This window comes from Thermobia domestica, chromosome 3 (assembly GCF_964235325.1).
Source record: "Thermobia domestica chromosome 3, izTheDome1.hap1.1, whole genome shotgun sequence".
In the NCBI taxonomy this organism is placed as follows: Eukaryota; Metazoa; Arthropoda; class Insecta; order Zygentoma; family Lepismatidae; genus Thermobia; species Thermobia domestica.
Window position 1 is genome coordinate 88,313,766 of NC_137456.1, and position 13,305 is coordinate 88,327,070.

General features: G+C 33.7%; 1 protein-coding gene across 1 annotated transcript in view; it reads left to right on the forward strand.

Annotated features, from left to right (window-relative positions):
- The window catches only part of LOC145680588 (VPS35 endosomal protein-sorting factor-like), a 65,692-nt gene extending 54,652 nt beyond the window's left edge, over positions 1 to 11,040 (forward strand). Inside the window, exons 17-20 of the mRNA XM_081751259.1 lie at positions 548 to 713; positions 2,183 to 2,316; positions 3,538 to 3,669; positions 6,399 to 11,040. Of these exons, the coding sequence (XP_081607385.1) occupies positions 548 to 713; positions 2,183 to 2,316; positions 3,538 to 3,669; positions 6,399 to 6,494 (528 nt within the window). The 3' untranslated portion in view covers positions 6,495 to 11,040. The remainder of the gene's footprint in view (positions 1 to 547; positions 714 to 2,182; positions 2,317 to 3,537; positions 3,670 to 6,398) is intronic.
- The last annotated feature ends 2,265 nt before the right edge of the window (positions 11,041 to 13,305 follow it).

Genomic DNA, 13,305 nt, shown 5'->3' on the forward strand with positions numbered 1-13,305 from the left:
ACTTTCTTCAAAGAATAGGGATATCTCATTCATTTACACGAATTTCACTTTTTGGAAATTATTTCACAAGAAAAGAAGAAAGGTTTCGGTAACAATCCATATTTCTTTTAAATAATTGGGCACAAAAGCACAAAATTTGTCAGAAGAGGTTAATGTGTCATTTAATTGGAAGATTTCAAAATGAAAAGCAAAGGAAAGGAAAATGCTATTATTATGTATTTCTTTCGAACTTCTGAAGTACAAGTATAAAGTTTGGTGTATGGAGCCTTGTGTGCAACAGAAGTACAAAATGGCAGGTTTCATTTTATTGTTACTCGTTGGTCCTCCTAATGGTGACAGCAGCATTATTCAAAATAGGATATTTTTATTCAGTCAGCCATCGTAGTACACAAGACAAAATAACGGTGTTGTTGGTATTTGTGTGTTCATAATACAGTTCTTCAGACGGCTTATATTAATAATTAACAATAAATTAAATTGTCTGCATGATTACCAGTGTCGAACTTACAGGAAGTTTTCCAGTGGTTTATTTATTTATTTTTAACAGGATTCTCCGGATCAAGGTGTTTTGTATTTAACTCGAGGTCTATTAAATGTTCTTCAACATTACACGTGGGATTCAAATAGTAGTGCAAGAGCTACAGTGTATCTCCATGTGCTACAGATGTTATCTGCTGCTGTCCAGGAGTCTTATCCATATCATATTGAAAAAGGCAAGTAGTATCTAATTCATTATGTTCATCTTAAAGCTCACTATTTTTGTTTAAATCTTAGCTTGTCCTCTGTAATATTTACTTGCATACTTCCAGTATTTTTACTCGCAGATCGTAGGTTAACGTTAAGAAAGAGTAAATATCGATAGTTAAAATCTTTTTATGGTATAGTTCAAATTTCTTATTGCCTGTGTGGGTGTTTCATTGTTTCTTATTACATCGAATTATTCAAAATCCATGAAACATTAAAATATCACAACAAATGAACCACGGAACAGATCATGATAATTTTTACGTCTATATAGAGAATTTCAGCTCGCCCACATGGTTGTCGTGGTTTGTCGTTATGAAATAGTACAGGGTTATTCTTATAGAACTAGCTCGATAAAATGACCTGTAATACCGTATAGATAGTAATGTAATTTGCACAAGATTTTCTTTAGATTGTGTTACATTTACTGAAGTCAGAGAAAGTCTGAAAGTGTGCGTCATTTTCATCAAGGCACGCTGTTACCGCGTAACTGACAATACGTTCGCAGTCAGACGTGCCGCCATTTCATGTCCGTGAAATATTCTGTTACATATTGGTATAATTACTGTCACTTGTTGGATAATCGATACATCATTCGATTCCGTAAAGTCCATGGATTAATATGTAAAAATTTTGATTGATTATATGAATTGACTGTGGAGTTATTAGCAGATTCATTGGGATGTTCTGTAAGAATCACCATGTCGTAGCGAATGTAGAGTTCACTAAATGTGAGTAGTCATTTTGTGTTTTGGTATATGCGGGAACATTGTCCAGTGTGACTGTGCATCACTTTAATTTCTTACGGGTTTATAATTTAATCCCTTGCGCAGAATCGACTACAGTGCGAGGCCTGCGCTGGTTATATTCTCCAACATGATTGACAGTTCCTTCATTTGTCCTGCTCATTTCGGCCGAGGAACAGTGAATCGAGAGCTTTTATTCCAGAATTTCCCATTCTTGATACTGTTCCAAACAGGTGGTGTTTCCTGGAATTCTATTCGAAATCGTCATTTTCAACACAACGGACGAGGTTCTTGCTTGTTCCAAAACATAAATTGATGACTTGCTCTTAGTAAACACCATATTTGCTACTACTGTCACCTAACGGCAAACCACAAGAACTATGTGCTCGAGCTTCTCATTGAAAAAAGCTTGGAAAGTTTCTCTCTCTCTATCTAAGAATTATCATGATTCGTTGCATTGTTTACTTGTTGTGACTTTTAAATATATCTCATGTACATACGAATAACTCGGTTTATTAGAATGTTCGAGTTACAGGCTGACGATACGCAAATAAATTATATGTTTGAGAGACATTTTTAAAATATGAAGAATTCCTCTCTCTTAAAAAGAGAAATTCGGAAGAAGATCTATAGATTAAGTTATTTTGAAAAAAAAAAAATGTATAATAATATAGATATTCTTTCTTTTTCAGTGGATTCTAATGATACACTGTATGGATCTGATCCCAAATTCATCACAGAAGTAAACAAAATGTGTACCATTCTAGTCGAAGAAATTCTGTCACATTTGAAGTTCCTTGCAAGTAGTGAGCAGTATCAAAAGCAGGTTAGAAGGAAGCAGGTTTTCTTTTAAATTATTCTATAACTGTGAACTTCAAGTAAAGTGGTTTTTAAAAAAGTTGAACATTATTATTTTTTTTAATGAAAATCAAATAAAACCACTATATCCGTACTCTGTGTATAAAAGTTTGGATGTGTAGGCTTAAAAGAAGCTAAGTTGATATAAACACTGAAGGTACTTACTGTGATCTGTATCCTGTTACGGATTCATTAAGAAGTTAATTGTTAACTTACAGTTCAGTAAAAGATTAATACTGAACTTGTGAACACTTAAGTTTTCGAGACCATAGTGGTTTCGAGAGCATACTGTAAAAATTTAATTTCACGATCATCCATTTCATTAATCATCCGTCTCCTTGAACCTAAAGGGCAAAAATGTGACACGTCAAACTAAAATTTTCTTTATTTTATTTTATTTATTTATCTATTTATTACTAAGCGTAGGAGTAATATATACAAGTGCAATATTAATTTTGTATAAGTTAACGAATCTCTCAAGTAGGACAGATTAAGAACAAAATAGGAAAACTCTCATTGGAACTGCTTTTTGTTTTCTTTCAATAAAGGGAGATATCATCACCCTTACTCCCCATGTGGAGACCAGTATGTTTCTTTCAACTGAAGTTCATTAAAAACAGTCAGAGAAATGTAGTTTTTAGTAAGTGAGAAATATAAAAAAAATATTGGATTTAAACCAAGACAATTAGTCTATAGTTATTTGAACTTCTAAAAGGTTGAAACCATTAGCCCTGACGAAGATTTGAGCAACGAATGTGCTTTTTAAATGTTGTCTGTGCCTAAACTGATCAGAATAAGAAGAAATTATTATTGATTTGTGCAATTTTTTTGTAATATATAACACTGTTGTAAGAAGTATTTGTTTATTATGTTTACATTCATCTATTTTTATTTATGTATATTAGCTTCTGAAACTATTACCAAATCACACATCGAATATCTACAAGCTGGTAATCATTCATAGGTTATAGTATGATTTGCTGCCTACTCATATGTATCTTTATTATATGTAGACATATTTCTATGTCGTTAGGCTTTGAAAATTAGGCTAATCTTATAAAGGAGAAATACTGTATAAATACCTATAGCACACACATGAAATTTGTACATGTAACATATAGGTACATATTTTCCTACGTCCTTAATCTGTTTTTTCAAGAATAAAAGTGATAATTAATATTTCTTTCAGTCGTCACTAGCCTTTGACTTCTTTACACGGATAGCGATTTGGGGTGATATAAAAAACCCAGGATTAGCAAGTCTTGCCGTTAATTTATGGAATCTTTCCCAGAAGTATGGCCATTTGGATACGAAGTTGGCGGTGAGTTATGTTCTCTTCTTAGTCAGTACCGGTATTTAGTGAGTTTAATCCATATCTCCACGACATTTGGACATTATAGATACTTGGATAATAAGGGAATTAAAAATTCGCTGTAGTTTGACGTATAGCCTTTGAGTACTTAAAATAATTAATATGATCTGCTATTATTATAATCCGTTATACAAGTCAGATTTACCTTTCTGACATTCTTGTCATATTGAACGCCAGCCGTTCTGATGTATGTCTCTCCACTGGACATCAAGTTGTAGTACATGAGACCTTCCGTGTAGTAAGGACGCACTCAATATGTTGAGTTCGTTCGTACTATCCGGAACGCCTCATATCTCTCTTTACCTTCTCAATTAATTAAGTGACCTAATTATATTAAAATATTCACATTAAACAAAGATGAATTCTATAATATTTATAATTTTTGCAATGTACCAGTTAAATCTGAAAGAAAAAATGGACAGAGAAAGACTCGGAAAGCTTGGAAACGTTTATTACAACAAACGTTTTTCGTGCCGCCTATTGAGTAGGCGCCAAAATTACATTAACATCATCTGTTTACATTTCGTGTACAGAGACTTTTTAATCACTCTGTATAAGACTTGAGCAAAACTGTTTGTTTCAATCAATTCTTATTTATTATTTTGCCTTATTTTTAATGTTTACTAGCAAGAGTTTATTGTGGTTCGCAAATCTGTATATAAATTCAGTATCTATGACAAAAGGCCGGGACCAAGTTGTTCTCACACTGGTGATCCTGACTGAAATGTTCACTTTTAGATGAACACTCCCGTTAACGGACTTCATATATAATGGGTAGAATTGGACTAACGTGGCAAGTGTAGTCCAGATCCGGAAGTATTGGCATATTAAGATCACGCTAGTGCGTCTTTTAAGATATTATGTTACTACGTCCGTTACTCCGGACGATAGCTCTTGAACTAAATTAAATTGCTGATTTTTTCAATTCGAGCGATTTTCTCGGCCGAAATTGTTAATAGAGTCATTTCGTTACTAAGGTTTTCATGGGTAACGATGACTTTAACGGTAGCTATTCATATCCCTAATTGCATACATGGAAATAACATGCTGAGGCTAGAATTTTTTGAGGTTAAAAGGTAGGTTAACAGATTTTTTTGTTAAACCTTAAAAAAATATTAGTTAAGGGTAAAAACCTCACATACTTGAGATAGAATAGAGTATATAAAGCCTACAGTATTGATGTTATTTTAACTAATGCCAAAAGATATGCTCTCTACGAGTTTTTGATTAAACCTAAAAAATATTGGTGGGGCTAAAACCTCACATACTTGGAGTATGAGAGGGTATATATGAGGGCCGTCCAGAAAGTAAAGAACGATTGCACACGACACCCACCCTCCACCACTGTGATCGCGTGTGCGGCAGTTAGCTCCTTTCTTCACCTCAGTGTGAGGCTAGTCTCAACGCTGTGCGGTCACGCTACTTGGTTTTACCGCGATTCAAAATGGCGGTACCAAACGAAAGTCCCGCCAAATGTGAAGTACGGCGTGTCCTTCGTTTTATGAACGCGCAAAAAAGCTAAGCCTATTGAAATTTATGGGTAAATAAAAGATGTTTGTGGTGATAGTGCAATGAACGAGTCATCAGTGAGAAAATCATGCATTATGTTTAATCAAGGAAGAACCAGCGCGCATGATGAAGATCGGGGTGGAAGGCCATCACTTGTTACGGAAGAACTGAAGGAAAATGTCGAAGAAAAAGTTCAGGAAAACAACTCTGACTTGGCACCAAGTGATTTTCACTTTTTCCCGAACTTAAGGAATTTTTGGGTGGAAAACAGTTCGCAAACGATGGGGAACGTAAACAAGCAGTCACAGCCTGGTTCAAATCTTTAGCGGCAGATGAGTATTGAAAAGCTGGTCCCGCGTTATAACAATTATCTTGACAACTATAGCGATTACGTAGAAAAGTAGAGTAAGATCCTCTGGCTTTGTATATAAAGTTTTGTGCTGATATCTTTTGTTTTTATTTAACCATGCCAAAACGTTCTTTATTTTCTGGACGACCCTCGTAATACTGACTCTTTCAACTAGTACCGTAGTAAATTTCTCGTCATCCTCCTCACTTTCTTTATCAGAGTTTATTATAAACAATTCAGGCAGTTTAGATTTGATTATTAACAAACAACATTCATCGAGAAAGCAATTGAAACTTGGGGCTTTTTCCACCCTTCTAATATGCGGTTGTAAGGAGTTTCTGTGTTACTAATATGATATGTACATGTTCACTAAATAGTTCCACTTACATTATAGAGCAAATTTAAGTAATATCCTATTTTAAGCATTGTTCATAACAAAGCGGACTTCCGATTTTACGGACACTTTCGCCCCAATTAGTTCGTTGAATTAAAGGCGTACTGTATTTCTTTAACTACTTCGACAGAAATTGGGTGTACATTTCTCATGGCTCATATCGTACCAGACATGTTTTCTGCTGCCATCACAAGACAAAAAGCCGTATCTGCATAAAGCCATACGTATACCGTTGGTGACGTTATCATTATCATAGTTACAAGCCTTAGCGTGTCATAAGGTTGCGTGTTATAACTGAACAGAAAAAAATCTTGATTTTCTTTGGGAGGGAGTTAGGGTAAGACATATAATATAGTCAATTGTTACAATAATTTTATAAATTATTCAGTATAACTTTTCTAAAACTTCCTTTTTTATGTTTTTCAGACTCGAACTTTGGATTACTTAAAGAAAAAAAGCTTGAGTGAAGGGAATAATCAGCTGATGGAATTTGTAGGCAAACTACAGTTAAAACGGACATAAAGGAAAAGAGACGATCTCTGACTGTTATAAATGATATTCGAAGTGTTACAGTCGAAGAAATACTTTCCTTTGTCGGGTTCTCCTTTAAAAATGCATATTCCTAGAAAATTAATGATTTAAAGCCTGTAGCCCGTTTGATATCTTTACTTGCGAAAGCCAGTGTTATTAGGTTAATACAAATCACAAAATGAAGTCATATTTTTATTGATGCATCAAAAGCTGCTTGGTCTCGAACTCTGCTTTGTTTTTCTCCTAACCATATTTTTTCTGATAGTGACAGGCGTTAGTTGTTCTCGAATTAAACGAAGTTCAATTAGGTTATCCATCATAATCGCAATATTGAGTTAATATTATTGGTTGTTTATAAATAATACATTCAGAGCAAGCGGATAAATACACCATAAAATTCTCTTTATAATTTGCCCCTTTTTTCAGAGAATTCTCGTCCAAAATAGTTCGTTGTAAATAACGGGAAAATAGGAGGACCGACTTAAGTATTTCAAGACAACGATTTTTTCCCTAACTGATCAGCTATGATAAATTATATTATACCAAGGAAAAAATTACTTCTTTGTAGACTGTGTGAATGTTGTTTATTAACGTTCGTAAATAAGTGACGAGATACTGACAGTAAAAAGTTATTTCATGAGGGTTTGCATTTACGTTAATGTAGTCAGTGAATAAGAAAAAAAAGAGAATTCGGAACAAATTAGTTTTGGGCTTCAACATCCTGTTCTATAAAAAAGCAAAACAACATTCCGTGATGTGTACTATGCGACCAATTTAAGTGAAAGCCTAGAAAGTATGTAAATTAAAAACGCAGAATCCATTTTTCTCACTGTGGCTATGAAAAGAGAGAAAAGAAGAAGAAGAAGAAACTATTTCGGTAGCTGGTCCGAAATATTTTGTCATCTTTCTATTTGAATGATCACTGCCTTTCAAACAAGTTTAAAAGTTGAGTCCATCCAGTGCAATGCTTAATTTGCCCTCATAGAAAGGTTTTTAAAAAATCCAATGCCAACAGTGTATTTAGTGAATATTGTGATTCAGAGTTGTTTTTCGAAGTATTTGTCAATAGGATTATAGAAGCCTTAAACTCAAATATCGTCTGTAGAGATAGATCTGAAAGACCTATTGAATTCCCTATATATCTAATGTTATCAGTTATTGGGTAAGTTGAATTGTACATTTGATGGACTCAATTATTGACAGTGAAATTCGTGGTGATTTTACTTTATTATTATTATTATTATTATTATTATTATTATTATTATTATTATTATTATTATTATTATTATTATTATTATTATTATTCAAAGTAACTGTAAAACAAAAGACAATACTAAAATTGGGAGAACATAGCTCTGTTCAGGTAGAATGTAGGTTTGTTTGATTGGTTTCTACTTTACATCCTTTGTCAGCAACGTGGCTATACTGAAAGAAACCTACAAATTAAAGTGGAATATGAACTACTATAGTGCATTCGATGTTTTCTCCTACTGGAAGTCGAATCTTGGGATCATTCACCAAAGAGTCTTGCGTTACTATTAGACCAGCGAGGAAGACTGAAGTGATATAGAGTGGAAAGAATTTTGAACAGGTTATTTTCGTATTATGACCGATAGCGAACATGATACTGCAAGACATATCCTGCTCGCTGAAAGAAGCAAATAAAATAATAATAATAACGTGCGGTGGGTACTACTCCTACATCTACCTTATTCTACTGGTCTGGCCCCTAGCTACTATCATATAACTAAAGATCGTTATTTATACAAGATGATTCATTTTGCTCAAAATCAAGGAGTCATTGAAGTAACTTTAGGATTTTATTTCATCCTTGGTACTAGTTTCAAAGATAAGATACAGTTTTGCTAACCTGGAAGTTCGTACTTTTTTTCATGTTGCTCAGTATTTTTTCGGTGTGATTGCAACTGTGTTTCTAATATATTTTAGCCAAATCAAATCTATTGTTCATTTGCTATCCAACGATATCTAGAACACTTCAGTACGACTAGTAGTTCGGATGCTATATGTTAAATATAAGCCAAAATATTCAGATTAGCCATTTTGAATCGCTTCGTCCAACTTCGCGGTCACCACTGGGTTGGCAGAGCCAAAACTTCACAGGGCGTAATTTTAGTAGTATAATTTCGTATATGGTTTTAAAAAATATCGGAAACATATGAGTCACCAAGATTGTCCGGTTTTATATGGATTGGCCCGAGCAAAAGCTGATAAACTTCTTTAAAATGGGTCTAGGTAGAGTAGATAGTATTTCGGCTGGTGATAAGAGAATTAATATGAATGCTATAATATAATATATATTATATGTGAAGATAATATGAATGCTATACCGGAATCTCAAACGAAAATCAACGGAAAGTTAGAAAATTTGAGTAAAAATTGTGAAAAATATTTGGTAAAAATAAATGTTGAAAGGTCTCAAATGTGAAGAATGGAAGGAAGAACAGGGACATTTTTTTTTTTAATCTGAGTAGCATTATTAGTTGGGGTAAAGGTAAATGTAAAAGAAAAATTAAAAGTAGGCAAAATAAGCCTTTATAAAGAATAAAGACATATTTCGTGGGTCGTTAAATAAACAGTTACAAAAAAGGATTTCGAGTATTTGCTGAGGGTCAAACGTGGTCAGTACGGAAATGTGTTGTGGAAAACGATTGGAAGCGTTCGAAATGTAAGTGTGGAGAAGAACAAAGGCAATTATTTGGGTAGAACGAAAATCCAATATAAAATCCAAAATGTTAACGAAAGCTGGGAACAGAAGAGCAGCATTGGCTAATTAAATATGGAAATGATTATGGTTAGGGTATTATTTGAGAAGAACTTTTTGTTAGATGACGAAAAGTAAGAGAGGGAGAAAGAAAACTACAATTGTTAGATGATATTAGAAAGGAAAATTCTTACGGGAAAATAAAAGAGATTAGCGGAAAATCATTGTGCACGGAAGTCCGTAACTTGCGGAAAATTACCTATCAGCGATGGCAATGGTGGGATAATAATGTGTAAAGTGATAGTTCAATCAGGATTTTTTTTATTTTTTAGTTTATAAAAATAAATACTTTTTTCATTTTTAATATTTTTATAATTTTTTGCGATGAACAAATTCAGTTTTAACCCATTGTAAATAGACCTCAAATAATACAGTTTTGTGTAACGCCATCGCTTATTGAAACCAGTGAACAGTATTATGCAAGGTATACCCGTATTTTTCGTAGTAGGGAGGTAATTGGTAAGACTTCAGTTTTCATTGAATTAATCCGAATTTTAACTGTGTTTAAAGAAGACACAAAAAAGATAAAATTATATGTGGTGCAGCGGATTTTTTTTTTTTTTTTTTCGTTTTACTTCAGACTATATATTAATTAGAAATGGTATTAGTAATTACTTGTCCGAAGATTCGAACCTTAACTGCGCAACAAACTATTCAGTACAAATGTCAATTATCACTCGTAATTTGAAAATCCTAGAAAAAGAATCGAGGCAGCATCATTTTGGTAGATGGAGAAATACACACTCTGGCACTGAAATCTATTCCACCGAATTTTCTATCGCATATAATAATTGAATTTGAATTGGATTGGAATTGAGCATCCCGTTCAGCAATGAAGATGTATGAGACCAAAACCTACAGCTTAACGTGATATCTGAGTCACAAGAGCCGGGTCTCCCACTCCAAAAGCGCATACACTATCCACATAGCCACGAGGGAGCTCCATATACCATAATTGTAGAACCTCTACATAATACTTTCGATATTAAACGTTCTAATCTAGACTGTAAGCAGACTATCGTTGAGGCAAAAGTGCAGGTCTCTAGGTAACTGTTATATGTTCCATCAAGTTTACCCTTGATTTGTGAACAATGTAGCCTGCTAGCGGCTCGAAGCAAACTAAGGAGGCTTCGAGAAACATGATTAGCAGTGGAGGTTCGCATTGTTTCTGTCATCAGTAAAGTCAGCAGTCTTAAATCAGTAATTTTAAATGCATAATTATATAATGTTAAATTTAAGTATCTAATGCATATGAAAATGAACAGATAGCTATGCCTGTAGGATCTCATACTACGTTTTACCACTGGTTATGGTCTTATATAATTAACATACCTTATTTCCAACTGAAATTAATGTATCCAAAACTACTGCCAACATGTTTCTTAATACGTCGTATGTTGTAAGATGCTGTGTTCTCCATATTTTACTGTATTGCCATTTATTTTACAGTAATTTCGAAAAATATAAAATAGTGTAGACTTTACTTAAAGTGACTCTTAAGCGTATGTTTCTGGTTGAAAATGACAATATTAACGCCAAGCTATTTGAGCGAGGACTTAACTTATGTTCATCACATAGTAAATGAGATATATATGTGTAATTAGCCATAGGGTAGTTACTTTTGCATTTGTATGAAATATGTTGGCGACTATACTGTGTTTAATTGTTGGTGTTATTTGTACATATATATATTATTAAATAATTTTTATTATATTATTATAATAAAAGCTATTAAAAACTTTTTTGTTATATACATATTTGTTTTCTTATTTTCATATTGGATCTGAAATTATTAATTCAAGATATAGCGTTGAATAAGAGTTCTGAACGTAGTTACACCGTGAGAGGCTGCATGTTGAATATAGTCTAAGATCATGTTTCCATTTTACATGAATCTTGTAGCTGTCAAAAAAAAAAAAAACCTTGCAACCCAATCTTTCTATTTACTGTTTATATATTACAACTTCTTGAAAGCAAGAAAGGTATCTCCACCCTGCAGCACTGCACTTTAGTGGACAAATAGTGACCCTCCTCATTAAAAACGTGTATCTTGGCGTTCTTCACCTCCCTGTCCAAAAGAATCCATTGTTTCGGAAGCGGCGAAACTGTTTTTTCCTTTATGTCAGCGGGAGGACGATAGCAGGTAGCAAGCAAGACGACCCAGAAAGTTGCACATGGTTCAACTCCTTGCAAGATGAAAAAAAAAAGTTGAATATAGTCTAAGGACTATATATTTGACTATGTTTACATGGAGAAATATAGTAGGGTTTCAAGATTTTTTTTAAATGACAGCTGCAAGATTCTTGTAGCGTGGCAACATCCCTTTAAATTTAATACGAAGAATGTTTCTAAAATTTTCAGAATTGCTGTATCACTGGATAATAGAGAGCTAATAGCTGAAATTTTCATGTACAGACAAATCGAGACATGTTTGTCCAGCGATATTAATCAACATCGGTCAGTATATTTAGTAGTATCTCTGTAAATATTGACTTGTTTTTAAGTGTTATATGTATATGGAAGACGCACTTAGTTCTCTAAGATACACTTTACCTATGAGAATTGTGTGTTAAAACATCAGAATTCATTTTGACGGTTACAAGAGTTGTTTGGCAAGTCCAGAAGTGTAATTTATTGTTGGATTGATCATGTGGAAATGGTAGATCATCCCTATCGAACGACGCCCATACTGGATTCCCCAACATAGCTGTAAGAGACGTTAATGTTGCTACTATGGAGAAACTCTTGTAGGAAGACAGATGAGTAATTACACTCGCAACATTAGTTTGAGTATAGGCATTGGTTCACAGCAAGTAACAGATTCTGCATAATCATTTGAGTCAGCAATGCTTTAGCACTTGGCTCGTTACTTCGTTATAATGACTTATTCTGACAATGGCTAAAACAATTGACGAATATATATCCTATACTTTATTTCAGAAACTGTAAGTTATACTTAAGGATTGGCGGAAACAAGTACAAGGATCTCCCTTAAAAGCATATGCTGCTTTGTTGGTTGATGAGGTAATGATTTGTGATTGTCATGGAATAATAATGGCGAATCACAATTAATGCAGAAAATTAATTCAACTTTATTCAGCCCATTGCGAAAACACTTGTCAAAGACTGAGATAGAATCTCGATAATCAATTATTGCTGCAACATGGTAATACAGGAACACATGTTACTTGCCGAACAAAGAAAGATTTAAGAGACTTACGTTGGGAATTCTACATATATCTTATTCTCTCAATCTAGCTCTCAGAGATCATCATCGCCTCTCATAACTGGAGAAATTTTTATGTGATGTACCAATTCAGAAAAGTGGCATAAAACGTACTGTCGACTAGTGGGTAAGACAGACCAAAAAAGTGTTCTGAATATGACGTGAAAAACTTTAGTTTCATGCTGGGAGAAGTCTATATATTTAAACGGAATCTATGTTGATAAATTAATCTATTATAGATGAAAGTTGATGCAATTAAAACTAAAACAAAATTCCCTGAATTTTGGAAACATACCAGTGGATACAAAATAATGCATATGGAATAAATCAAGTGATAGTGCACACAAAAATAAGGAAAAATGTAATCAAGATGTTTTTATTTGGGGGTTACTTAGAGGCTGTGGTTTCCGAGAAATTATTTCTTCCACATTTGTAATCGTTAAACACCGGCCAGGGATTTCAACGAAATCGTAGACTCTCACGTTAGGGGCCCTAGTGACCTCAGTAATTGTCACGGAGTATGATTCATACATCGTTGGAAAGCTTATGGATCACAGATTCCAACGAGATAACATTTGTGTAATTTCCGCTGTATTCGAGAACAAAAAGAAGAAACAGAAAAATCGGGGAAAATATTTAAAAAGTAGAATTTGTGATACCCTGGACACCCTTACAATCACCTTACGCTGACAAAATAAAACTCATGTGTAGGCAACACACTTGTGACAATAATATAAAAACATGGTAGCCATTGCTGTGATACAAAACGAGAAAAAAATTCAGAACCAAATTTC